Consider the following 28,000-nt stretch of genomic DNA (forward strand, 5'->3'; position numbering starts at 1 on the left):
CCTGTTATTAATAAGATACTTTTTTAATCGACTGACAACACGATAAAAACTATTTATTTCCTGGGGTGCAAAGATAATACCACTGCATATACTAAAATACGTGGTTTATTTGTTTTCTGGAGTTTTAACAATAACATAAAATATTTACCAAAATGAAAGGTACAATTTCGACCAAATAGCTGTCAAATCATGAGCAGACACGACCACCAGAGGGCTTAGTAGAATATTTGTTTACTAAATGCTTTTTAGAGCAGAGGCCTATCTGGAAATTCGTTATTAAAAAAATACAATTAAAGTAGAGGTATGAATGACTGAAGATTCAAATATTTCTGACTTTTACAGTCACGTCCTGGCAGCGCCGCAAAGGTTTTGAATTGCACGGGAAACCGTATCCTTGGTGACACCTTCTCCTCCTTTACGGCAAATGGAATATGGCGGAGGGTGAGAAATCCCAAGACGGACTGGAGCTCAGCAAGGTACGAGTTTCAAATAACCTTTGTGGCTGACAGCTGGTACAGACTCTCTGTGACAAAACATTTCAGTACGGCGTGTTATTTATATTGTATCATGTTGCTCGAGGGTACAGTTAAAGGGTATCTACTTACAGGCTAGCATCCGTGGTTAGCTGCGGTGCTAGCTAAATAATATGATGTTTATACACAGGCTACAGTTTATATCGCTCCTTAACACTGAGTGGACGTGGCTAGCTTTGGTGCCATGGAAGGTAATTTTCGCCGTCGTGGTTTGAGAAACACGGCAGTGTTCTCAGATGTGTGTTAATCTCCATCCTTTTGTATTTTGGTGGCTGCTTTCTGTCCGATACGTCTCATAATGAGTTACCAAGAGTTAATACACATTTAGCACCACTTTCCCCTCGGGTAACACTTTGGAACTTTCGTTTACAAAGTGCAAATGAAACCAAACTACTTTCATGATTCAGGTATTCATTGACACATTAACATTTATTGACTTGATGAACCAGGGTTGTCAGGGTAACAGAGCTTTATGATACTAGCAGAAACCAAACGATATTGGTAACTGTGGAAATACAATGGCAAAAAGAGAAGACCAAGACAGCCAGACAAACCCAGCAACATTTGTTTTACATTTCCTGCAATTGCAGGCAAACGTCAGCACACTGTCTAGATTGCGCAGATACGTTGGCAGCGTTTCAGTAACCAAACGATGCCAACATACTTACGGAGTTTGACTGTGTGCATATCTTTTTTGCAGTCTTTGACGCATCAAATTAATCTCTAGTTAAAGTGTCTCATTAAATCGATTACTTAAAAAAGCTTTGTTTTAAATTATGTCAAACATAACAATAACCGAGGTGTGACTGTTATAAAACAGGGTTGGAAAAAGAGCACGACTATTGTGCTCAAGTAAAATTTCAGTTATTTTGGTGACATTTTACTTGGGTAAAAGGAAAGAAGTGGTTTATAAATCTACAGGTAAAAGTAAAAAGTACTTAATTTAAAGTTGACTTTAAGCACTATAGTAGCTACTGAGGAGTTCCACTGTAAAATATGATTTTTACTTAGTGGCAAGAACAAGAAAATAGATCTCTAACCAGGTTGTTCAAGTTAAGTACCACCTCTATGATAGAATAAAATATTGACGGTGTTAATTACACTCATATATTAAATTTAACACTTTATAAGTGTCCATATTGGTAAACATTTCATATTATTACTACACTTTTGAAGGTTTATTTTGCAGTATGACAGAACTGCAGTCATTCTTGAAAATCTATGGCAGGGTGGGTCTCCTCTGGTAGGAACAACACATAGAGTCAACCTCATAGCAAGGCAATGCATGCTGATGCACTACGTGTTCTTTAGGCCCACCTGAAGTCACAGGCAGCACATCCAAAACGAAATAATATCGAATCGTGACCCAATTATCGTGATAATAGCGTATCATTGGGCCACTAGTGATTCCCACCCCTAATCGTTAAACTACACTTTTGAAAGTGTTCAGCATTTTACAGTATGACAGATCTGCAGTACCTGGCAAGGTGGGTCTCCTCTGGCAAGAACAAATCTCATAGCAAGGCAATGCGTACTGGTGAAGAATATGCACTATGCATCCTTTAGGAACACATAAAGTCGCAGAGGGAAACCCTAACTCAGTGGATAACTTCAGTCATGGTGCAAATGTGTCTCACATAAAATATGACAAAAATCCACCACAAACATGGCCAGAAGAACCTCAACAGGAATCACTAAACAACAGACAACTTCCAAACACAACTAAACACTGGGCAACTGCCCACAAATCATAGAGTTGGACTAACACTGATAGATCAAAGCTGTCAAGTAGCTCCAACACTGAAGATTGTTCCCCTTGGAATGGAGTGGAAGTTACATTTTGGGAGTTAAAATCAATTCTGAAATGTTTAACCATGAGATACCCACAATCCACCTTAAAAATTAAAACTTTGAAAGTGTCTGTATTGGTCAACACTGCATATGATTAAACTACACCTTTGTAAGTCTTAGATATTCTACAGTATGACTGACTTTTTAGGAGCACCTAAAATCACAGGGGGGAACTCTAACTCAGTGGATAACTTCACTTATGGTGCAAATGTGTTTTGCATCAAAAACAACACTCCAGTTTCTGCTGTGTACAACAGCTTATTTGACATGTGATGTGGAATCATGATCCCTATGTGCAGTTAACAGAGCTGGAAAAAAAGTACAAGAGTATTGTACTCAATTAAAGTACAGTTACTCCTGTTAAATGTACTTTAGTAGAAGTAAAAGTAATGATTTCAAAATATTCTCAAGAAAGTATGTACCCAAAATGCTACCCAGTTACAGTAATTAATTTGAATAAATATTGGTAGTTACTTTCCAAACCATTTAAACACCTATTATAGAAGAGTAGCAAAGTGCAGAATATTTTGGCAACCTAAAAGCAATGACAGAAAAATGTCATGCATCATGTGCAGGAAACATTTTCTATTAAACCTTTTCAAACAATAACCATACACTAAGAAGCTAATGCGCAATGGAACTTGAGTCTCCACTTACTATTAGTTCACCAATATAGCATGTAATTTATAGAATTATTGCTGTTATAAAAAGAAACTGTTATTGAGTCCGTCAGTCAATTTCAACACGTCACATGACTTTGTTGAAAATTAATAAACAATACAGGAGTGATAGAAATATATGGTAAAACAGGGCTTTATAAAGAGCTTAAGATCTATGCACTGCCTTGATGCGCAAAACAGCAGTGCATGAATATGTGTGCTTGTTTTTTCATTTAAAACTATTACTTGTATAATCTTTTGTCTTTGATACTTCTTGGTCAACTGCTCCTGTCTTTCTCATGTATAGAGGGCATGACATGTCTTATTCACATTTATCTTAGCTTTGAAACACTGAAGATGGCTTTTATGTTAATACCTTAATATTTGTGAATATATTTTGAACTGTACTCTTTGATTTATTGTAAACAGAAGCATACGTTAAAGCTAGCTGCTCCAACAGAGACTTCAGTTTGAATGATGGTGCTTTTCATCTGCTGCCAACCAAGACGGGAAATATCAAAGTGAAAAGGCTTCAGTAATTTAGTGTAAATCTAAAGGCAGAGGTGTTACATTTGTTACAAGTAATATTAGTTAAGGGAACTCCAGTTTAAGCTTTTTCACTATGATGGCAGGCTGATTAAGGAGCTTGTTTGCCTTTTCCACACTTCTACTGAGAAACAACATGAAACTTAAATGTAGTTGTAGCATCAGCAGCCAACACACAAAAACTTCCTGTCATAAAAATTAGTTTGCTCTGCATGCCTTCAAAATAAGACCTCAAGCTAGATTTATTTGTAAACATGATGCATCTAAATTTTACTCTTTTCCCCGTGTCACCATGACAATAGTGGTCTGGTTTCTGTGTGTGGTTTCGCTGCAAAACGACGCTTTCTCTCCTTTGCTGTTCTGCAGAAATGGCTGGAGGCTGCAGACAGCAGGGCAGAGCTGCTCTGCTACCTGAGGGAGCAGGTGCCACGAATCTTCTGCTTGAAGAAGGAGTCCAGCCCTCAGGAGGAAGAGGAGCTCACACAAAAGCGACTCCTGCACCCACTGGAGTGTTTCCTGTTTGGAGAGGATCCTCAGGAGGGTCTGGAGAAGCTCAATCAGGGCTGCACTTCCTCCCAAATCTGTGGACGCGTTTTCAAAGAGGGAGAGACTGTCTATTCGTGCAGGTCTGGATAGGGCTGCCATGTTTATTTTTTGAATGGGTTAAAATAATAGTAGCTGTAATAATGTGCTCCCTATTTATTTTCTTTCAGTATTCTCTTCCACTGGTTGGGTGATAAATGTCAACACTTGCGAAAGAAAATATTGTTCAGCTTTTAAGTTGTTATTAAACAGATCAATTGATCAAATCAAGTTGGCATCAAATAAACAGGCTTTTCTGAAGCCTCTAAGTTCAAAAACAAGAAAACGTCACATTGGTTTTACCAGTAAACTGAAATTAAAATTAGAATATGTAATGTAAGGTAATTGTATAAATGTTCACCCCTTCAAGTCAGTATTTAGCAACTGCACCTTTGCCTGCAATCACAGCACTGAGTCTATGTGGATAGGTCTTAATCAGACTTGCACATCTGGACACTAGGGCTGGGCATTGTTAAGAACCTCACGATTCAATTTGATTTCGATTCTTTAGGTTGCGATTCGATTCGATATCGATTCGATTCGGTATCGATTCGATATTGATTTAAGTGCTTCAATGTCGATTCAGTAAGAAGTAGAAATACACAAATAACCTGTTGACAATTTTTAAATAATTATTTTCATGCCCATGTGAAGATATTTGGTAAGTCGCCTCATATTTTTGAGCAATAAAACATCTGAAAATAAAAATTTGCAAAATAATAACTTAGTTGTGCAGATGGAGTACAAAAGTAAAAAACATGACAGTTCTGTATAAACACTGAAAAAGTAAAGTGCATGTAAACTTAAAGACTATTTCTGTCCTCTTGGAAATTGTTATAAACCTCACATAACATGGTTATGGTTGGTTGTTGTTGTTTGGTCTAGTGTGGCCTTCGTCCATACAACGCGAATCACATGCACAGCAACCCCCACTGGCCAGGAGGTGAATCGATTCAGAGGATTTGCTGAATCAATATTGAATTGGGGAAGGAAATATCGCGATGCATCGATTAATCGATATTTTTACCCACCCCTACTGGACACTGCAATTTTACTAAATTTTTTGCAAAACTGCTCAAGCTCTGTCAGGTTCCATGGGGATCGGGTGTGAACAGCCCTTTTCAAGTCCAGCCACAAATTCAGGTTGTTGTTTTGCAGGTGAATAAATCTTTTCCCACGCCATGGTTTTGTTGCAAACTGAATAAGATTGTCCTGCAGGATTTTCCTATATTTTGCCACTTTCATCTTACCCTCTACCTTTACAAGCCTCATAGCTTTACAGCCTTTACAGCCAGCTGCCTGCTGAGAGGCATCCCCACAGCATGATGCTGCCACCAGTGGAAATGGTGTGTTAATGGTGATACTCTTTCAGAGTAGTCATAGGTGTCTTGTTGGCCTCTCTCACTTGTCTCCTTCTTGCACGTTTGTGAGGGTGGCCTGATCTAGGCAGATTTACAGATGTGCCATATTCCATCCATTTCTTAATGATGGATTTAACTGAACTCCAATGGATGTTGAGTGCCTTGGATTTTTTTTTTATCCATCCTGTGTCTTATGCTTTCAGTAACCTTTCTCTGAGTTTCTTGGAGTGTTCTTTTGTCTTCAGGGTGTAATGGTTACCAGGAAAACTGATTAAACAATGACTAAACCTTCAAGACACAGGTGTCTTTATGCTACAGTCACTTGAGTCACATTTACTGCACTCAGGTGATTCCCATTTTACTTACTGTGGGACTACTAACACCAACTGGCTGGACCTCTGTTGAATTAGGTCAGTCACTTTAAAGGAGGTGAATATTTATGCAATCACTCATTCACATTACATAATTTTTTGTGAATAAAATCTTTTAGAGATGCATGATATTATCGGCCTGATATCTGTACTGGCAGAAATTAGCTAAAAAAAGGCAACTGTTGGTGTCTGCAGATATCAAAATTACTGCCCATATTTACATCCGATATTTTGGCCATGAATATCAGCATATATCGACTGTAAAATTTGGCCATATATACTTATAAATTAGTGGAGTTTTAGGCTGAACCAACAGACCTATGTCAGTTGAGATCTTTTCTGTTTTTTCATCCTCATTCTTTAAACTTTAAAGTGTATTTTAAGAAAAAAAGGTCTAGTTTCTTTTTTCATCCCCAACCTTTAAATTGTGTTTAAAGGACAGAATTTGTAGCTTTGTGAAACATATTTAAATATCTGTGTCGGCTAAAATGAATCCATTTATTTGCAGAAATATTTTTTCTGTTGTTTATTGATTGGTATTATTATTAGTTGTCTTGTTATGCTTGTATAGCAGCTTTTAACATGTTTAAGAAGTGCTATATAAGTAATGTCATTACAGACAGTAGAAAGACAATAGCTAAGCTGAGCTGAAATGAATCATTAGGTAAATGAAATGTGAAGACATAGACTGTGATTAAATTTCAGTAAAGAATAAAGTTTGTCAAGTCAAGTGCCGATTTTTGCATTAGAGCATCATCATGTACTTCAGATTGATCTTTAACTCCATTTGATTGCTTTTGGCTTAAAATGAAATTTGTTGATGAAGTAAGAAACTGTCTTTTATTGATGCAGGGATTGCGCCATAGATCCTACTTGTGTTCTGTGCATGGATTGCTTCCAGGATAGCGTTCACAAAAGCCATCGTTACAAGGTTGGTGTCAACTGAATGCCAGCATTTATATTAGGGAAAGCAGATCTTGTTTTAGCTACATAAGATCTGTTTTATTACTTTCCCTGTGTAATAGAAGTTTAATTTGCCCTTCATGTTTCAGCCCCACTGTTGAAAATTTAGTGCTGTATTCCCAAACATTAAAGCTTTTGTGTAACTTAATGCTACAGTGTGTAAATAAAAATGCACTTTATTTGTCCATTACTCTTTATGTAACTATTACTCCCCCGCAGTGACATACAGTATGTGCCTTTTCTCCCCAGATGCATGCATCATCAGGCGGGGGCTTCTGTGATTGTGGGGACGTGGAGGCCTGGAAGATCGGCCCCTGTTGCTCCAAACACGACCCAGGGGCAGCCACTGCCATGGTAATGGTGAGTTACATAATAGAGCAGAAAAAAGGACGTGGGAGGGGCGTGCTTGTCCCTTTCTGTGTCAGTGAACCCCAGGATGCTTATTTTCCCATCTTAATCCTGGCCAATGCTCTCTTGGCCGTGACTTTGGCTCCGGAAACAAGAGAAAAGCACATTGTTGACTTGAAGCGTCTGGGAAAATGGCACTAGTTTAAGAAGTGTGGGTGAATGAGTGTAGAAAAGCTGGTGGACAACAGTTTAATTCCTGCTGAACGGTGCAGCTGTGCTGCAGGGACACGTTCTGCTGATTGATACTGTTCAGCTCTTGTTTGTCAGGGCTTTCTTTGCTGATCACAGTGTTTCTCTGATAAGATCCTGCTTTGGAAGCATTGAGCAGATATACAGCCTGTCGGCTTTGTGCCTGTTTTCAGAAAACAGCAGGTGCTTCTATTAACAGAGACATCAGCAGCTGCTTTCGTTAAGGCTTGTATGTTTCCTGAACCAGACGTGAACCTTTGCCTAGAAACTAGTGAGAGGCCTGATCATTAAAAAGATATAACATTTCAGATCTCTTGTTGTGATTGTGAAAGATTCCAGTGCTTTTCTCACACAGTGGTGTGACGTAGACGCTGGCGTAAATACACAGACCTGCTTTATGTTTTGTTTGGTCTGCTTGTTAAATGTCGGACATTTGTATGAAATACTTAGCTGCTTTGAGGAATTTTTGTTTTCAAGCAGATAACTTTGCAACATTAATATGAAATTCCCTGTTTAGCTTTTAGGGATAAAATATTTACACCAGTCCTTTGACATATTGCAAGCACTGCTGGTGACACAGGAAGTGGGGAATTAGTAAAGGTTATTACAACAGACATTCTCCATGTTAGATAAGCTCTGGAAAATTGGATAAAGTACAATCCTAGATGATAAAAGACAAGAAAGAAAGGAAGGAAGTTTACTTGAAGAAAAATTACAGACTGAGATTAAACATGCAGTCTTAAGTTGCCTTAGTGGAGAAGACTACACCAAGAAGTCTTTTTCTATTTTCATCATCATTCCTCTAACTTGAATTTGATATTGGTAAAAGTCCAATACTGTGAATCCCTAATAAGTATGTTACTTTAAAACAAGAGACCAGAGAGTGTCAGTGCTGTGGTCTAAAGTCTGTTATTTGTGTTATTTTCTATTTTCTTGCCAGGATGACTGTGTGTTAGAGCCTGAGTTACAGGAGCGTGCTGAGAAACTGTTCCGTGTGCTGCTGCAGTACGTCACAGATTTCCTAGTTTGGGAGGAAAATTTAGAGCTGTCAGCTGAACTCCAGCCTCGGTATGCTTCATCTAATCACACACAAATACACATCTCTATATAATAAACCTTCCTAAAATAGTCTTCTATCCATACAGGCAGAAAGAAAACTCATACTTCTGTGTACTGTACAATGATGAGCACCACTCGTATGATCATGTGATCTACACCCTGCAACGTTCAGTCCACTGTGATCAGGCTGAAGCACAGACGCACACAGCACTTATTGACAAGGAGGTAAAATGTTTCCATAACTGCACTCTCACGTGAACGAGAGCTGATTATCATATCTTTCATATTTGCATTCATCATATCATTTGCAATTCATGCCATTGACTGTTTGCACAGGGTCGACGGGCTGTTAAGAGAGGAACTCTTATGTCCTGCCAGCAAGCAAAAGATCTCATTAGGGTAAACGCTTAACACAGACACCAGCCCAGAAAATTTAAGCCTTTATAAAGATGACTAGTCTTGAACCATGGGTAATAATGAGTCTGTATGCTTTTCTTTGCAGTCAAACTCCGAGCACATTTCCCTGCAACCGCTACGTGTGGAGATCCTTCACTCAGCAGTAATGGCTCATCAAACCTTTGCTTTACGTCTAGGCACCTGGTTCCAAAAGATCATCAGTTACTCAGGTGTGGCAACAGAAAATTCTAAGCTCTCGTTATTGATCCTTTATAAGAAATGATTCTAAAGCTCATCTCTTCATACTGATGCATGTATGTTAAGCAGCTGTGAACCTGTGTGTCTTGTGCAGTGGGCTTCAGGCAGGCCTTCAGTCAAGTGGCATTGGAGCCAAACACAGACAGAGAGCAGCCCTGTTTCATCAGTAGACTCATGCTGCACGATGCCAAGATGTACAAAGGCAAGTAGATCTCAGATATTCATTTAGCTTAAGCTACACTTGATTTCATATTATGTTAATGTAAATATTTCTTTCTTATGTCCTTCAGGAGCTCGCAAGATTGTACATGAGCTGATTTTCTGTAGCATGCTAATGGAGACTGAGTTCAAGAGGCTTTTCGCGATAGAGTTTACAAAGGTAAAAAAGAGTGCGGCCATATGCCGCACATTCAGGGGCTTAGAAATGCCATTACTTCAGTGGCTTGTGCCATGACCAGTGGTATGCCACAAAGAGGGCAGCTCCATGTACCATTCGTCTGTCATACCAGTGCCATCTTCCACTACTACAATGTACAGATTGATTAATAACGGTGGTCTTTACATACATAAAAGTTTTATTGATGTCTATGTTTTTTATATGACAATCTTAAGTGTAACACAGTGATGTCCCTAAAGGAATACATTTCTGTCACCTACATATATATTAAGTAGTTTTGTTAGGTATCTCCAAGATGTAATTCAGTAACCATAATGGGACCAATAGCATTCACTCACTGGCCAGTTTATTAGGTACACCTTGCTAGTTCTGGGTTGGACCCCCTTTTTGCCTTCAGAACTGCCTTAATTCTTCATGGCATAGTTTCAACAAGGTGTTGGAAACATTCCTCGGAGATTTTGGTCCATATTGACATGACAGCATCACACAGATTTGTTGGCTGCACATCTACGATGTGCCAAGAAAATACCCCCCCCCCCACACCATTACACTACCACTACAAGCCTGATGTTGATACAAGGCATGATGGATCCATGCTTTCATGTTGTTTACGCCAAATTCTGACCCTATCATCTGAATGTCACAGCTGAACTTGAGACTCATCAGACCAGGCAACATTTTTTCCAATCTTCTGTTGTTTAATTTTGGTGAACCTGTGTGAATTATAGCCTCATTTTTCCTTTTTTTAGCTGTTCTGCATATCTTGGTTGTAATGAGTAGATATTTAGGTTACTGTTGCCTTTCTATCATCTCAAACGAGTCTGGCTGTTCTCCTCTGATATCAAGAAGGTGTTTTCATCCACACAACTGCTGCTCACTGGATATTTTCCCTTTTTCACACCCTTCTCGGTAAACCCTAGAGATGATTGTGGGTGAAAATCCCAGTTTTTGAAATACTCAGACCAGCCCATCTGGCACCAACTACCACGCCATGTTCAAAGTCACTTAAATCCCCTTTCTTCCACATTCTGATGCTCGGTTAGAACTTCAGCAAGTCGTCTTGACCAGCAATTTGTGTTAACAAGCAGTAACCAGGTATACCTAATAAAGTGGCCAGTGAGTGTACATGGTGGCTGTACTAGTTCCATACAAGCAGGCCAACATGCATGCCAATTGGAAATTTGCTGACATGAAAAGAAAAAAAACAGTATTGTGATGATGGTAACAGATTAAATGTTCAAAGTTTTTTATCAAGAGCAGGATCACGCCCTTTCTGCTATTAATTAACTGGTTACAGTGACTAGGCTTTTTTTTTGTAAGAATAAGCTTTGTTACAACCCTATTTAGCTCATGTAGCTTGTGTTGTTGGCAAAAACATGTTTAAGAAAATAACTTGACTGTCATTTTGGAAATACCAAACAAACTTACTTTTAATACTTATGAAAACCATATGAAACTTACCAATACATTCCTGTAGCGACATCCCTGTGTTACACTTACGCTATCAGTAAAAAGGCATTTATTAAAGTAGATGTATTTATAATGTGTATGACCCAAAGTAGTGGGACATACACTGGCTCCCTTGTAGACTGGTAGCAGACACAGCACAAGCCACTGAAGTATTGTAAATACTTATGCAGCTGAATTTGTAGCATATGCTACTAAGTATATGTCACATGTTAATGCATACATCTTTAACTTTATTAAATATATCCCCTATGTCTGTTCTTCAGCACTACAAGCAGCTGCAAAAGGATTTCATAAATGATGACCATGAGAGAAGTATCTCCATCACTGCTCTGTCTGTACAGATATTCACTGTTCCAACACTGGTAAGTGTTTTTGTTCTTTAGGCCCCAGTGTTACAGTATTGGGAATTTTGCATCTCTTTTCTTGTTTCTGAATAACTTACTGTTTTAACATCCTTATTTGCTCCTCCTCTTGTAGGCCAGGCAGCTGATTGAAGAGGGAAACGTCATTAAAGTGATAGTCGATACGGTCATGGAGCTGCTGCGTGAACATCTGGATGATAACAATCGCTTCTTCTTCCTTGGATACAACTCAGACAAGTTCTCCCGCATCCAGATCATCTTCCATGACCTCAGGTGATTAAACAGGAAACAGTTTTGATACACAAGTTAAGAGATATGTAATTGAGATCTTTATTGCTTTATTTATTAAACTTTTTTTTACGGCGCATGCTGTGTCTCTCTTTCAGGTACATTTTAATCAGCAAACCCTCAATATGGACTGACGAGTTGCGGACACAGTTCCTAGAGGGGTTCAGAATCTTCCTTGGACTCCTCAAATGCATGCAGGTATGTGTGACCTCGGTTATCTCTGATTCATTCTTTGATAGTGTTAAATTGCGGGTTTATTATGACAAGTTTATGCAACCTTATAAGCCAGATATTAAACAATTTCTTGAACACTGATTCATTTTTCTTATCAGGGCATGGAGGAAGTGAAGCGCCAGTTTGGTCGGCATATTGCGGTGGAGCCGGAATGGGAGGCTGGCTTTTCTCTCCAGATTCAGCTCCGCCACATTCTTGCAGTGTTTCAGGACTGGTGTTCATCTGATGTATGTTTTCCATCAAACGAGAAAAGAGAGATTAAAAGAAGAGGAGTAAGTTCTCTGTGGTCAATAATTGTGTGTTTTCTCCCTCAGGAGGAGATCTTGCTGCTTACATTTAAAGAGTGCCACACGACCCTGATGCAGTGCAATAATCAGCCCTTCCACAGAGAAGCTTCAGACTACTACATGTGCAAACACATCCTCCATGTTCGCCCTTACAAAGTGTCTCAGGAGCCTGTCAGCATACATCTTCCTATCTCCAGGCTACTGGCTGGTAGAGTAACTTATATTTTATTTTCTTTGCCATTAATTTGCTGTTATTAGCAATGTCTTACCTCACTTCTCTGTACATTATGCTCCCCAGGCCTTTACATACTTCTGTGCAGAACAGGGGCAGTGGAACGACTTGATAATCAGGTGGGTGACTTGGAAACCAAAAATGATTAAAACAAAATAAAAATCGTGTGCAATCAGGATAAAGAAATGCTCTACGTTGGAAGGGTCCTTAAATGAGGTCACTAAAGCCACTGGTGGTTTTGGTTTGTTTTTGTCTGACTTACGCTGTTAACATTAGAGAGCTGTGGTTTTCTTTCTCTCTGCTGCAGGAGAGTTATGACTTTACTCAGCTTGCAGAGCATCCTCTGCGCTGTGTGGTCCTGGCTGCTCAGGTCTCAGCTGAGATGTGGCGAAGAAACGGTCTGTCATTAGTCAGCCAGGTAAAGTATGCCTTTGGATTTTTAAGACATTGTATTTGTAATGTTTGCCCTTTTATTTTTTCTTTAATTGATGAATGATGAATAAGCAATTGCTGTTTGCCATGATCAGGTCTACTACTATCAGGACGTAAAGTGCAGGGATGAGATGTACGATAAAGATATTCTCATGCTTCAGGTCAGTGGAAACCAGACTTCATGTTTTTCGTCTCGCTCTTCATCTTTTGAAATTCAACTTCAAATTGACAGTGCTGATTTTTTCACAGATTACTGCTTCCAAAATGGACCCTAACCACTTCATCATGCTGATCTTGTTGAGATTTGAACTCTTTGATTATTTCAGTGGAAGCTGTTCAAGCAAAGACCAGGTACGTGGTATCAAAATAATGACCAATAATATTTAAACATTTTTAATCTGCTCTGCTTTACTGATGTAATTTAATTTGCAGGATGAGCTGATACAATGGAACCGTTTGACTGAAGAGATGCTGTATCTCATCATCGTCATTGTCGGTATGAGGAACAGAAGTAAATCTTTTGACTGAGCTGGATATGAACTATTTTATAGTGTACTCAGTAATGTTGTATTTCCAGGTGAACGTTATGTCCCTGGCATTAGTGATGTGACCAAAGAGGATGTGACGATGAGGGAGGTTATCCACCTGCTCTGCATCGAGCCCATGGCTCACAGTAGCCTCGTCAAGGGACTCCCAGAGAATGTAAGCTGATTATTTCTCTCTTAATTCTAAATTGTTCCTGGTTTTATGAAGCACTGGACATATTGTCAACAGAATAAAAATTTAGGTGTTTTCTTTAAATCGTGCCTTGGTTTTGAACCACATATCTGTGATATCACCAAAAAAGCATTTAACCATTTAAAGAACATTGCCCGAGTACGACCGTTTCTCTCTGAAGCCGATACGGAGACATTGATTCATACTCTTTTTACCTGTAGAACTTATTATTGTAATGCTCTTCTTTCTGGTCTCCTAAAGAGAATATTTCACACTGTTTTGTTTACTGTTTGTGTTTTTTTGATTGCAGATATGTTTGTCTCTCACTTGTCATGTACTTTCTTGCATCACTAAATAAATACTTAACAAAAAAAAAAAAAAGAATATTTCACATCTGCAGCTGCCCCAAAACTCAGCTGCAAGACTGCTGACAATCACATGAACTTGTGTATTTTCTTTTATTTTCTGTTTGTGTAGAGCACTTTGTGTTACATTGTTTTGTATGAAAAGTGCACTACAAATAAAGATCAATTGATTGATTAATTCACATAAGTGTAATTTTTGTCCTTTTAGGAGAGCCATGAAACGGGCCTGGAGTCTGTTATTACCAAAGTTGCGACTTTCAAGTATGTAAAGATTGTGACAGAGTTTTTGACTTTATTTTTGTAGTAATTTTGCAAATGATTAAATCAGTCCGTTAATATTTCCTTTTTTCAGAAAACCTGGGGTTTCAGGGCATGGACTGTATGAAGTGAAAAAAGAACGCCTGGTCGAATTCAACCCTTTCTTCTACCATTATTCAAGATCACAACATAGCAAGGTAAAACCAAGTCCAAACACTAGTTACAGTGTCTATAAAAAGTATTCACCCCCTTGGATGTTTTACCCTTCTATTGATTTTTTGAATCAGTCATGGTCAATATAGTTTGTTTTTTTGTGAAAAAAAAATTACAAAAAAACTCTTTAATGTCGAAGTGAAAACAAAGTTCTTCAAAATAATGTCAATTAGATAAAGATATGTAATGTAGAATGAGTAATTGCATAAATATTCACACCCTTTAAAGTGACTGACCTAATTAAACAGACGTCCAGCCAATTGATGCCAGTAGTCTCACAATTAGTGAAATGAGCATGAGTTCAGTGAATATGTCTCAAGTGACTGCAGTATAAAGACACCTGTGTCTGGAAGGTCCAGTTACTGGCTAATCAGTATTCCTGACTACCATTACATCCTGAAGACAAAAGAACACTCCAAGCAACTCGGAGAAAAGGTTATTGAAAAGTATAAGTATGGGGATGGATACAAAAAATTCAAGGCACTGAACATCCCCTGGAGTTCAGTTAAATCCATTATCAAGAAATGGAAGGAATATGGCAAATGTGTAAATCTGCCTAGATCAGGCAGTCATCTCAAACTGAGTGGCCATGCAAGAAGGAGACTAGTGAGAGAGGCCACCAAGACACCTGTGACTACTCTGAAGGAGTTACAAGCTTCAGCATCTGAGATGGGAGAGACTCTGCATACAAATACTGTTGACCAGGTTCTTCACCAGTCAAAGCTTTATGGGAGAGAGGCAAAGAGAAAGCCACTGTTGAAGAAAACTCATATTAAACCTCGATGGTCAAGAGCAAGAAGGTTCTTTGGTCTGATGAGACGAAATCTTGCTTTTTGGCCATCAGACAAGACGCTATGTTTGGCGGACAATAAACACTGCAAATCACCACAAACACACCATCCCCACTGTGAAGCACGGCGGTGGCAGTATCATGCTGTGAGGATGCTTCCAGCCCTGCAGCCGGCCCTGGAAGGCTTGAATATGGAATTTGTGGCTGGAATTGAAAAGGGCTGTTCATGCCCATTACAGAGCTTGAGCAGTTTTACCAAGAAGAATGGAGTAAAATTGCAGTGTCCAGATGTGCAAGCCTGATTGAGACCTATCCACACAGACTCAGTGCTGTGATTGTAGCTGAAGATGCATCTACTAAATACTGACTTGAAGAGGGTGAATTTATATGCAAAATTTATATTTATATTTATAGGCACTGTACATGTTATATTAACAGCAGTTGTCCTGAATTCTCTTTATTTCATTCTTAACTTTGACCTATTATAGGCTGAAGAGTCTCAAAAGAAGAGGAGGACTCAGGAGAGCAACGATAAAGGTGACTGATGTCTCAGCTCTGCACCAGCTCTCTGTCAAGCCTCAGTGCCTCAACTAGTAAATCAAAACTACTAACGTCCTGTGTCATTGTGTTTTTCTCTTTTCTCTCTCAGCGCTGCGTCCTCCGGTGCCCCCAGCCTTCTGCCCAGGTTTCTCCAGCATAGCGCGTCTGCTCTGCTGTGACATCATCATCCATGTCCTGAGGCGTGTCCTGCAGAGAGCTGCAGAGGACCGGGCTACTCATTGGACAGAAGCCATGATCCAGAGGGTACACAGTACTTTGATTGTTTTGTTTGTTTGTTTTACCTTGTTTAGCCTTCAGTATCATATCTCAGACCTATTTCCTCTCCCACACAGGCCTTGCACCTGATAGGTCAAGCATTGCTTGAAGAGAAAATGCAGCTTGAGGGTAGCTCTGTGGAGGAAGTGACATTTGATTTCAGCCTGAAGGCCCGAAGTGAGTAAAAACCCACCAATTTGAGTGTTTTTTAATCACTTGAACACCAATCATCATGCAGTACGTCTTGGCATTGGACCTGTTTTGTTGTCTGGATTTCTCTCATATCTTTTGTTTAATATGATCTCATCTGTTCCACCAGGAATCGGCTCAGAGCATGGCAAGTCTGTTTTCCTCTTGTTGTCCAAGATTAAGACTGTACCATCCCTTGAAGCGCAGAAAGACATGATCAAATGGGTTCTACAGGTAGAATACTTACACACAAGTTTTCATTTGCATTTTTATCATGAAACACTTTCTATATTTCCCTGTTAATGATAAACCAACGTCCAGTTTGTTTCATCATTTTATTTTGATTATCTTCCAGATGTTTGAGATTATCAAGTGCCTTAGGGAAAAGTCCAGTCCTTCAGCGTCTATGAGTGTGGAAACAACCAAGCCTGAAGAGGTAAGAACAACCAATGGTGCCATCAAGGATAATTTAACTAACTTAGACCTTTCAGTTGATTTGTTTGGTCAGTATCAAAATGAACTTCATAGGTGGTCTTTCTTCATATAGTTTGAAAAACACAACAAAACAAGAAAGCAGACTTGACATTATTGAGCTTTTAAGAAATGTTCCCAAAGATTCACCTTTTGAGAGGTCAAAGTCACTCTGATTTCACTTTTCATGTGGCTTATAGGGTTTTTCTGTATTCATGTGTTACTGTCTGACTTTCTGTTACTCAGAGTGCTCAGGACAAAGAGAAAGCTGAGCGTAAAAGAAAGGCAGAAGCAGCCAAACTCCACAGACAGAAGATCATGGCCCAGATGTCCGCAATGCAGAAAAACTTCATCGAGTCAAACAAGATGTTGTATGACGACATGCCTGAGAGCAGATCACAGGGAGAACCTGTTGAAGCCTCTGAGAGGTGAGCATTCACGAAGAAAAAAAAAACCCTACCTGTGTTTAGCTGGCTTTACGTCCGACCAAATTTGTCTGATAAAATTTACCTTTGTTCTCCTTCAGTTGTGCCATGGAGCAGAAAGAGCAGTTTGTAGCCATTGGCCCCTGCAGAGGGCCCACTCCAGACGAGAAGGAGGTGCTCACCTGCATTCTCTGTCAGGAAGAACAAGAAGTGTCGGCTCAGGCTCCAGCAATGGTGCTGACTGCGTGTGTGCAGAGGTCCACAGTGCTGACACAATGCAGAGGGAAGAAACTGACATGCATAGGAGATGGTCAGTCCCTCACTAGTATAACAGGAAATAATAATCACAGTCATTTTTTTTTTTTTACCAAGGAATTGTATGCTTCTGTCAAATCTTAGTCATACATAGATGTATTCATCTCTTAAAGGGACAGCATACCCTCTCTTCATGCCTCCTGAGCTGGCAGTTGGGACTCACACGGGCAGCTGTGGACATGTCATGCATGCCACATGTTGGCAAAAGTGAGTAAAACCAGGACAAATCTGTCTCATTGTTGTTGTTAGATTCCACTCATGTGGTCCACAGGACCTGGCCTCATTGCCAGTTTATCTGCCGTTCTATTGTGACTCTTATTTTTATTTTTAGATATTTTGAGGCTGTTCAGAGTACGACTAGGAACCGGCTCCATGCTGAGCTGATCATCGACCTGGAGAATGGAGAGTACTTGTGTCCCCTCTGCAAGTCCCTGTGCAATACTGTGGTCCCTCTCATCCCATTAGAACCGACACAGTTTAACTAGTAAGTCCAGGCTTTCTACACCAGACCAATATGGAATGAATTATTACTTGTACACATGTATATAACTTAATTTGATCAATTTTTTCGGTTTCAGTGAATATGCAGAAAGATTACGACAGTTTTTGGCCATGCCTCGCTGGATCCAGATCCTCTTGGCCAGGATTAAAGGGCTCAAGTCAGTCACTCAGGAAAATGGTAAGAAGACACACTGAACACAGTAATTGCTTTATTTTAGTTTGGAAAATTGAAATGGCTGTTGAAATTACTATTTTTGGCATGGCTTTTGACAGTTGGGGGTTTGTCTTTTAAGCCAGTTCAGCTTTTTGCCATGGAAATCACTCAAAAATATCAAAATATACAGTGCCTATAAAAAGTATTCACTCCCATTTGATTTTTCACCCTTTAATCGATTTTATAAATTATTCTTGGGTCTCTATAATTTGTCTTTTTGGACAAAAATGCCAAAAAACTTAATGCCAAAGTAAGAACAGATTTCTATGAAGAAATGTCAATTAAAATCAGAAATATGTCATCTAAAATAAGTGACTGCATAAATATTCACCCTCTTCAAGTCAGTGTTAAGTAGATGCATTTTTGGCTGCAATCACAGCACTGAGTCTGTGAGGATAGGTCTCAATTAGGCTTGCACATCTGGACACTGCAATTTTACTCCATTCTTCTTTGAAAAACTGCTCGAGCTCTGTCAGGTTGTGCGGGGATTGGGCATGAACAGCTCTTTTTAGTTCAGGCAAAAATTCTCTATTGGATTTAGGTCTGGGGTTTGACCCCTGGCCACTCCAGAACATTCACCTTGGTGTCTTCAAACCATTTCTGTGCAGCTTTAGCTACATCCTTAGGTTCATTGTGTTGTTGGAAAATGCACCTTTTTCCAAGCCATAGTTCTCTCCTGCAGACTGAATAAATATGTCCTTCAGGATTTTGCCATATTTTGCCACATTGATTTTACCCTCTACCTTTACAAGTCTCTAAGGGCTGACTGCTAAGAAGTGTCCCCACAGTATGATGCTGCCACCACCATGCTTTTGATTTAGTAAAGGGGATGAATATTAATGCACTTATTTGACCTTACATATTTTTGTTCAATTGGTATTACATGCTATATGCATGATGGAGATTATAATCTCAAAGTTTAAAAAAAAGTTATGTGACTGTTGTTTCATGTATTTATATGCTGTTGTGAAATCAACAGTGCAATAACTGCATGACAAAAGGTACAAAAGACTTACACTGTGTCCTAACAGCATGTGACATGAGCAAGTGTTGGCAGCATAATCAGCTAAACACAACTGTAACACAGCACACTGTTTTAACCCACTCTATTTCCGTTTATCCCTCTGTTGTTTTGTTTGCATTGACATTGATGAAGAACCATTAAAGAGGAAGATGATAAGACATCCTAAGTGTCTTAACTAGAGTATTTGCCTTATATTTTTCTCTTTTCTCAAGTAAAAGAGGTTTTATAAGCTTGTATATAAAGTGGAGATGGTGGTGCATTAACAATGTCCATGTCTGGGTTTTAAATGCTATTCTCTTACTTGATTCACACGTAAACAGAACAGTTTGACTTACAGCTGTCAGAGGCTTGTCAATAAAAACACCACATCTCCATTCCTCTGCATTCTAAATAAAAGTTTTAATGTCATATAGTTGAATGGGAAAACTAGAATTTACAGGGCAGAGAATATAACTGAACAGATGTGTTGTGGACGACAAACATCCAATGTTGAGCAACACACATGGAATTTCTGATGCTTGTGTGCTGTTAGGGCATAGTTTTATTTAACCTCTTGTGGTCTAAGCTTTTATTCAGTGTCAGTTTTTTTAATTTCTCTTAATTATTTGGCATTTAAGTATAAAAACTAAACATTGTATTTTAACAAGGAGTTTTGGAAAATCAGGATGTCCTCATATGAGGACAGTAGGTTTATTTTACTGTATAATACTGTAAACCCTCCAACGTCTGACACATATGGGCCAGTCTCCAGTACAAAAACATTCATGCTCACTTTTATATTTGAAAACTTTTGGTTTCATTCCAAAATCTTCCCCAGCAAAATTGAACCGTAAAACAATAACCAAGACCCAGTGTCCTCATATGAGTACTAGCTGTTAAGCAGTGTTATAGCTTGTTACTGTTGATAATATTTGTCAATTTGTCATGCCATATCAAACTTTAAACACTACCAAGCATAAATTAGCAAGTTTCAATCATAAAATTTGAAGTGTTTATATACCCTGACCAGTTTGTGTCAAGACTGGCTGTTAAACATTTTGGTGAGAATGGTGACCACCTTTACTGTACACTGACAAATGTAATGGGCGTTTGTGACCACAAGATGGCAGACAAAGTGTCTATGAATAAGGCTAACAGGTCTAAGTTTATTGGTGCAGGGAACCCAGAATGTAATATCCTCATATGAGGATGCAGGGCTTCAGGAGGACTTCCTGTAAAGCAGCTACGAGTCCTCTCAAATGTCATCAAGCTTAGTTGTTTGTTATGTGACATTCTTGTAATGGTTTTGAGATAACTGATGATTTTCTCTGTTGTGCAGATAGCAGCACTGAAAGTAGCAGTGTTGATGGCGACACTGGGATGTGTGAATATGGACAGCTTGACTTTAGATCCATTCTCAGCTATGGGATACAACAACCGTGAGTGAACTGCTTCCTCTTTCTTCACAACTTAGGTTTTCTATAGTGCGACCTTCTTTAATTCCCCATTGTCACTCTTCAGGAGGAAACTCTCAGAAAGCATTGTGGAGATGCTTGTCGTGTGCGCCATCACAGTCCACAGAGTGGGGCTGCAAACAGCACCCAATGAGCTGTGCCCATGTGTGCCCCTCATGACCTGGAACACGTGTGCCTTCACTATCCAGGCTATAGGTACAGCAAGACTCTCCAGTCTGAGTCACTCTGTCCTCTGGTCATGTTGTTACCCTTCTCTAAATATGTTTGAACATCATTACAGAAAACATACTGCAGGAGGAGGACAAGCCGCTCTTTGGGTCCTTACAAAACAGACAGGTTTGAGACCATGCATTAACCAATGAGAGTCGGTCACATAGTGCATGTAATGAAACATGGTTTAATGCTTCTCTGTTTTAGCTTGCAGGTCTGAAGGCAATCGTTCAGTTTTCAGCAGCTCAGAGACTCCAGGGCCCCCAGGCCGTCATACAGAAGCACTTCACAGACATGCTAGCCGGTATGTCGTCATTTTAGAGAAGATCATAATTTGACACAAGTAGACAGTTTTACTTTTCATAACTTATGCCTTGCTGTTCACCCCCCTTAGTGTTGTTACCGGCCTTGAGCAGAAAAAACACACCTTCGCTGTTGGAGGTTGACTTCTTCCATCTTCTGGTAGGTTTCCCTTACAGCAATGGTTCTCAACTGCAGGGTAGGGACCCAAAAGTGGATCACAAATGTGTGCTTGGATCAGAAAAAATGTTGCATTGGAGTTTGAGCCCCAAATGGGCATTCATCCAGATAATTTATATTTAATTTTACTCCATTTTGCTATGATATAAAGTACATTTTGGTTGTTTTCTTGTTATCTCAACTTAATAAAAAACTCAATATTTTGGATAACAAAGCCTTTTTTTCCATGATTGTGTGTTGTTTTTTTTTTTTCTTTTTTTTCCCCCCAGTTTTGTTTATTGATTTTATACCATAGGGGTTTAACAGCAATATGAATGCATGTGTGTTGATTTTTTAGATCTCCTTTCAGGTCTCCCATTATAATGCACTTCTCAAATATGCTTGTTTCCTATTGTGTCTTTGTTCAGCAATGTTTGGTTTGACTCCATCTAAGGTCCAGACTATAAGATTCTGCATTAAATAGGTTGTAATTTTTTTAAGATTTGGGTCACAGTTTTGCATTAAAGTTGTGCTGGTGTGTTGGTACTTTTTCACTTAAGGTGAGGTAGGCATGTATGGATTTTTCCCCTTAGTAAATAAAATTGTAATTTAAAAACTGCAGTTTGTATTCACTCAGGTAATCTTTTTCTACTATTAGAAATTGTTGTAATGATCTTAAACATTTGAGTGAGACAAATATGCAAAAAAACATACAAAACTATTTACATATTCTTGTCTGTTTTCTCAGGTGGGCCTAGTTCTGTCTATCCCCTCACTGTACCAGGAGCTGGCTGTAGACTTAGAGCCGCCGGCCGTCAGCTCTGCCTACAACCACATGAACATCCTACATCTGGTCACCATGGCTCACATAGTGCAGGTTCTTCTGTCCTCCACAGGTATGACTAAACACTGAACACTACCCTCAGTACTTCTGATAACTTACAGTTAGTGTACCATGAATGCAGCACAATAACAGGGATGACTGTGATGAGTAAATGTAGGCGTCTTCCTACCCAGATTTCCCTGCTGTAGCGGGTGGAGATGAGACAGAGGAGGCGAGAGCAGCAGCAGAGCTGTGCAACACACTTTCACAACACACTGGAAGGTATGTGTGTCTCTCATCATAGTATTAAACATCAGGCAGTTTGTTAGCCTTGCATGTAGTTCCCTTTATAAGGAAAATGAAGAACTAAAGGTTGATAAAATACACTCTCCCTGATGAATGACCAACCAAACAGTCCTGTTAAAAATCCTGAAACTCAGAATTTTCCTTTTAAAAACAGCTTCACATGACCATCTCTATGGTGCTACTGAATCCGGGTCTTTTAGTTGTAAGCTTCTGTGGCTTATCTGCATTTCTATCAATGTGGAGTAATTCCTACATCTACAACAAAAAGAAAATTTTCTTTGGTCGGCTTTGAATGAAAGTTTCCTGATAAATATTTATGAATGCAGAATCTCGTGACAAGTTTGTTCTTTTTGTCTCACCAGGCTGATTTCAGATGTGTCTGGCAGCTCTGTGGCAGAGAGAGTGAAGAGAGGAATTGAACCTTTCTTGCGCTGTGCTGCTCTCTTTTTCAACTGCCTTACAGGAGTACATCCACCAGAGGAGCTCTCTAGTTCTGCAGGTAGTTGAATTAAAACTATTTAATAATTATAAAATGTTTTGTTTGATGACAAAGTATTAAATATGATGTTTCTGACATTTTCAGTTACCTCCCAAGGACAGATGGAAGCACTATGTAGCTACTTGGCACTCCCCTCTAATGTGTTTCAGCTCTTCCAGGAGCACAGAGACACTGTTACTCCATTTCTGCAGAAGTATGTTTGGCAGTGAAATAATTTAGTGATCTTCCAGAACTCGCAGAAAAAAGAAACGACTCTATGATCATGGTTTTTCTTCTTTCAGGTGGTGTGGAAATTGGTCTTTAACCAAAGCTCTGATAGAAAAACCGCAAACAGTTAGGTATGTTTTGGTGTTTTTTGTTCCTGTTATTTATTCATCATTTTAAATTCAGCCTATTTACTTTTTGAATTATTTGTTTCTCCAGATATCCCAGGAGAAGGAATCGTTTGATTGAGCTTCCGGAGGATTACAGTGCTCTCCTTAATCAGGCCAGCCATTTTCAGTAAGTGTTGAAGTCCCTTCAATCAAAACCTCTCGGTCGGAAATCTGTCTCTGAAGTTTGAACGACTAAACTATTTCAACAGATGTCCAAAGTCCATGGATGATGAGAGGAAGCATCCGACCCTGTGCCTGTTTTGTGGGGCCATGCTGTGCTCTCAGAGTTCCTGCTGTCTCAGCCCACTGGATGGGGAGGATGTAGGAGCGTGCACCGCCCACGCTGCTACCTGTGGTGCTGGAGTGGGCATGTTCCTCAGGTAGATCCACAGGGATAAGAAAATTCATTCTAATATTATTTTTTTAAACTTGAAATTTCTGGTGATAAATTTGGATTTCATATTTACAGGATAAGAGAGTGTGAAATCGTGCTGATGGCCAGTAAAACTCGAGGAAGCACGTATCCTGCTCCTTACCTGGATGATTATGGGGAGACTGATCCTCATCTTGGGTAAGAATCATTGCTTTTCTCCATTTTTAAAAGTGATGTTACTTCTTTTGGCACTTGCATTATAAAGACATGCAGATGTTGACTCTTAACAGGCAAAAAAGCAGCTTCTGCTGTTGAAATACCTCCACCTGCAGGAGAACAGGAGTAATTTATTACATACTTCTGGTGTCCTAAACAAGACAACTAGCAATGTTTGTTGGATTTTGAACACTCAATCTGTGACACAAGTCCTTTTCGAATTTGTTGGGTGCCCAGGTAGTGTTACCATATTATATCAGTATTTCCAACTTTCATACCATAAAAGTATCATAACACAATGCTTGATACTTCTTTTCATGCCGTAGCAAACAGGTTGATTTCTTTTTTTGTCATAAATTTGCACATAGAGCTGTTGTGCAGACTGTCACTGAACATATCTGTTGTCATTTGTTTAATGTCAAAGTGAAAACAGAGTAAGATATTCACCCCCTCTAAAGTGAATGACCTGATTCAACAAAGGTCCTACCAGTTAGTGCTAGTAGTCTCACAAACAGTGAAATGCAGAGAATGTGTCTATAAAGTCTAAACAGTGTGTGACTGGAAGGTCCAGTCATGCGTTACACAGTACTCCTGGCTACCATTACACCATGAAGACAAAAGAACATTGCAAACAACCCAGATAAAACGTTATTGAATAGTGTGAGTCAGGGGATGGGTACAAAAAAATCTAATGCACTTAACATCCCCTAGAGTTCAGTTAAATCCATCATCAAGACTTGTCTAATAAAGTTGTTATCATAACTACAAGTGTTGCTGGAGATGTCTGTTTCCTTCAAGACCTTGTTCATGGAAGTTGGTGAGGTTGTGTCACAATTAACCACTCTATTCTAAAGGAGATACAAGCCTCAGCAGTGGAGATAGGAGAGAATCTGCGTACAACAACTGTAGCCTGGGTTCACCAGTCAAAGCTTTATGGGAGAGTGGCAAAGAGAAGACACTGTTGAAGAAAGCTCAGATTAAATCTTGACTAGAGTTCACCAAAAGGCATGTGGAAGACTTCATGGTCAAGTGGAAGAAAGTTCTTTGGTCTGATGAGACCAAAATGGTGCTTTTTGGCAGATAAGATGCTATGTTTGGTGGACACCAATCACTGCACATCACCACAAACACACCATCCCCACTGTGAACCATGGTTGTGGCAGCATCATGCTTGGGGGGGGGGGGGGTGCTTCTCAACAACTCAAAAGAAGATTTATTTTCCAGCAAGACAATGACCTGAAGTATACAGCTAAAGTTACACAGAAATGGTTTAAAGACAAAGTGAATGTTCTGGTGTGGCTGAGTCAAAGCCCTCAATCCAATTGAGAATTTGTGGCTTGTGCAACCTGACAGAGCTTGAGTAAAATGCAGTATCCAGATGTGCAAGCCTGACTGAGACCTATCCACACAGACTCAGTGCTGTCATTGAAACCAAAGGTGCATCTACTAAATACTGGCTTGGAGGTGGTGAATATTTATGCAGTCACTTCTGTACATAATATATTTTTATTTAATTGGCATTACTGTATAAAAATCGGTTTTCACTTATATGTTAAAGAGTTTTTTTTCCCAAAAGAGCAAAATTATACTGACCATGATTGATTTTTTAAAAAAGGCACTGTATGTTATAGTGTTATACCAGAGGGTTTTAAGTTCTGTTCATATGGTTAAAAACACTTTTAGCAGAGCACCAAACAGGCCTTATTTTTTAGTTTTTAAGATGTTTCTGAAGGCAGTGACTGACTCTGGTAAGCGTAAAGCCATGACCATAAATGTTCAGTCGTTTCAAATGTATTGTGTCTTGTTGAATAATAAAACCTTTGCCTTTTACTTTCTAGAAGGGGCAATCCCCTGCACCTTTGCCCAGAGCGCTACAGGAAGCTGAACCAGCTATGGCAGCAGCACTGCATCCTGGAGGAAATCGCCCGCAGCCTGGAGGTGGTCAACGTCATGATTGCCTTTGAGTGGCAGATGTTGTGATGATTGCTCCTTCTGTGGAGGCTGGGAGGGGGTCAAGAGCACAGCCATAGAGCACAATCTGCTCCAGTGCTCCCACAAATAAACACACACACACAAACACAGAAACAACAACAATCCTCCAACAATCAGAGAAGGCCTGAGTAGCCAATCTCTTCCTGATGAGGTGTGGAGAAGTGGGACAGTCAAAGAGGAGGAGGAGGAATGTGATGGATGACTAGCAAACCCAAGTCGCCTTGTTTTAATTTGTCTGCTGTGAGAATGAGTTTCTTCTATTAATGTTCTCTGCAAAGAGGCTCATTCAAATAAAGACAAACATCAGATACACACTTCCATGTTTCTGTTATCACTTCATGGTTTTGGTTTCTCTCCTCGGTGATGCTGTGAATTTTCTGCATTTTCTTTCTGTGTTAGAAACTTTGATTTGACCTAAGTTATAATTGATGAAAAATAGTCTTTTGAAGGGTAATTTTATTTTAAAATGTGTCATTACCATGAAGAATCCTGCACGTTTTTGTTTGGGAGGACAAAAAGATGGCCACACTTCCTGTAACCTCTATAATCGTATATACTGAGGCACGTATGTAACAGATAGAATATACTTTAAAGGATTTTCACTATTCAGAAAGATGTATTTACAGTTTTCAAGTATTCTGACATTCAGCCCTACAGTTAGACCAAAATTATGTTAATCCAATACCCACTGTATGTTTTTAAGGATAAAAAAGAACTGAAGGGACCATAGAAAGACAGAGTAAACACTTAAAACAATCCAAGCTGAGAAAAAGAAAGTCATCTATTTAATGAAGAATTCTACTTTTTTTAAAGAAAGCAGGGTAGACTTAAAGCTCTATCTTTGACCTAATACATCCGTTATTGCTCATGCTTTTCAGGAAGAATGTGTGACTAAAGTTTCCTCCTTTTTGTGTTGTTTGACAATACTACATGAATTCCAGGCTGGAAATAAAGATGCTAGCCTAAACACTGTTGACTGTCATGTCCACTGACTTTCTGTCACTTTTTCTCATTTATCCCACGTGTCAGATTTTGATTTGTTCGAGTTTATTTTCGATATTACAGATCCATGAGTATGAATCCTTAATGTTTTACTTGAATTGTGAATTTGGCACATGAATGTCTCAGCATGAATCAACTATGTTAACCTACATGCTTTAGTTTTCCCTCCATATGCTTACTTTTCCTCTTTTATTTGTATTTAACTTACCTGTAGGGTCAACAGTGTTGTTATGATTCTGAAAAGAAAGCAGAGATGCAGACTTCCAATGCTTTACAGTCAAACAAAGTATGAAATGGTCCCACTCTTTGCAATATTTTGGTTTGTTGCCCATAAAAAAATCACAAATAATAAAAACCCAGCCATCACCAGCTCAAGAGGTATATTGTCTTTTTATTTATTTACTTTATCTAATGATGCTCATTCCAGTGAAACTGACAGGTGTTTTCATAAGAGCATGGTGGCACTGCTGAGGCACATAAAATCCTTGGTTTTGCATGTAAAAAGTTACATTTCAGTCTGGTTATGTGCTTTAAAGGGGACGTAGCATGAAAAACTCACTTTTTGTGTTTTTGCACATACAGGTGCATTTGAAAAGAATAAGAATACCATGTAAAAGTTATTTTTTTCCTGTGATTTACTTCAAAAAGTCAAACTTCCTTGAATTCGAGATTCATCGAATACAAAGTAAAATATTTCAAGACTCTCAAAATATAAGTATACTGTGGAAAAGTCCAATTTGCAAAGGTTTCCTGAGCATGCTTGCTCTCACTCTGGTTCGGCTTTTAGATCTGGTTAAAACAGGGTCAAAAATCTCCTCAGGTGCTTCATTATTGTCATTATTGGACCAAAGCACAACACAAACGTTTTATCTATTCCACAGGAGGCTGTTTAAAGCTGGAAAGGGGAATGATATGTCACATAACTCACTGAAAAACAGTGATAGAACATATTAATTATTTTTAAAACCATTGCTGCTTCTTTGGTTACTCAAGTCAGGCTAAATTAAAGGAAAAGATCTGTAAACTTTTTATGAAATGCCTCATAACTGACTGAATTCATCATCATGTTTGGCTACTGCAATATTTAGCTAACTAAAAGCAAGATAACCCTTTAAT

The 28,000-nt window shown here is 39.1% G+C and overlaps 1 protein-coding gene across 2 annotated transcripts; it reads left to right on the plus strand.

The window, feature by feature from the left end:
• The first annotated feature begins 405 nt into the window (after positions 1-405).
• ubr1 (ubiquitin protein ligase E3 component n-recognin 1) lies at positions 406-27,259 on the plus strand. Of its 2 annotated transcripts, none has more exons than XM_041812665.1 (47): positions 406-476; positions 3,956-4,215; positions 6,756-6,834; positions 7,116-7,226; positions 8,404-8,531; positions 8,609-8,747; positions 8,859-8,921; positions 9,025-9,148; positions 9,271-9,378; positions 9,467-9,555; positions 11,307-11,405; positions 11,521-11,678; positions 11,792-11,891; positions 12,026-12,154; positions 12,242-12,422; positions 12,513-12,565; positions 12,754-12,864; positions 12,974-13,039; positions 13,128-13,229; positions 13,311-13,374; positions 13,456-13,580; positions 14,169-14,221; positions 14,313-14,415; positions 15,710-15,758; positions 15,871-16,025; positions 16,115-16,214; positions 16,357-16,460; positions 16,582-16,662; positions 16,944-17,125; positions 17,224-17,432; positions 17,551-17,644; positions 17,769-17,921; positions 18,016-18,116; positions 20,495-20,594; positions 20,677-20,825; positions 20,911-20,966; positions 21,048-21,144; positions 21,235-21,302; positions 22,048-22,195; positions 22,317-22,404; positions 22,791-22,927; positions 23,012-23,120; positions 23,209-23,265; positions 23,351-23,428; positions 23,511-23,681; positions 23,771-23,872; positions 25,729-27,259. In XM_041812665.1, the coding sequence occupies exons 1-47, from the start codon at positions 432-434 to the stop codon at positions 25,868-25,870; spliced, it is 5,220 nt and encodes a 1,739-aa protein (XP_041668599.1). In that variant the 5' UTR covers positions 406-431; the 3' UTR covers positions 25,871-27,259. The 2 variants fall into 2 exon arrangements, with proteins under 2 accessions (XP_041668599.1, XP_041668600.1); XM_041812666.1 differs by having other exon boundaries at positions 7,116-7,220.
• The last annotated feature ends 741 nt before the right edge of the window (positions 27,260-28,000 follow it).

This window comes from Cheilinus undulatus, linkage group 18 (genome assembly GCF_018320785.1).
Source record: "Cheilinus undulatus linkage group 18, ASM1832078v1, whole genome shotgun sequence".
NCBI lineage: Eukaryota > Metazoa > Chordata > Actinopteri > Labriformes > Labridae > Cheilinus > Cheilinus undulatus.

Coding starts and splice junctions, on each gene's coding strand:
- ubr1 (XM_041812665.1), top strand. CDS start 432: ATGGCGGAGGGTGAGAAATCCCAAGACGGACTGGAGCTCAGCAAG. Junction 12,155..12,241: donor AGGACTGGTGTTCATCTGAT/GTATGTTTTCCA, acceptor TTTCTCCCTCAG/GAGGAGATCTTGCTGCTTAC. Junction 21,303..22,047: donor TTGACTTCTTCCATCTTCTG/GTAGGTTTCCCT, acceptor CTGTTTTCTCAG/GTGGGCCTAGTTCTGTCTAT.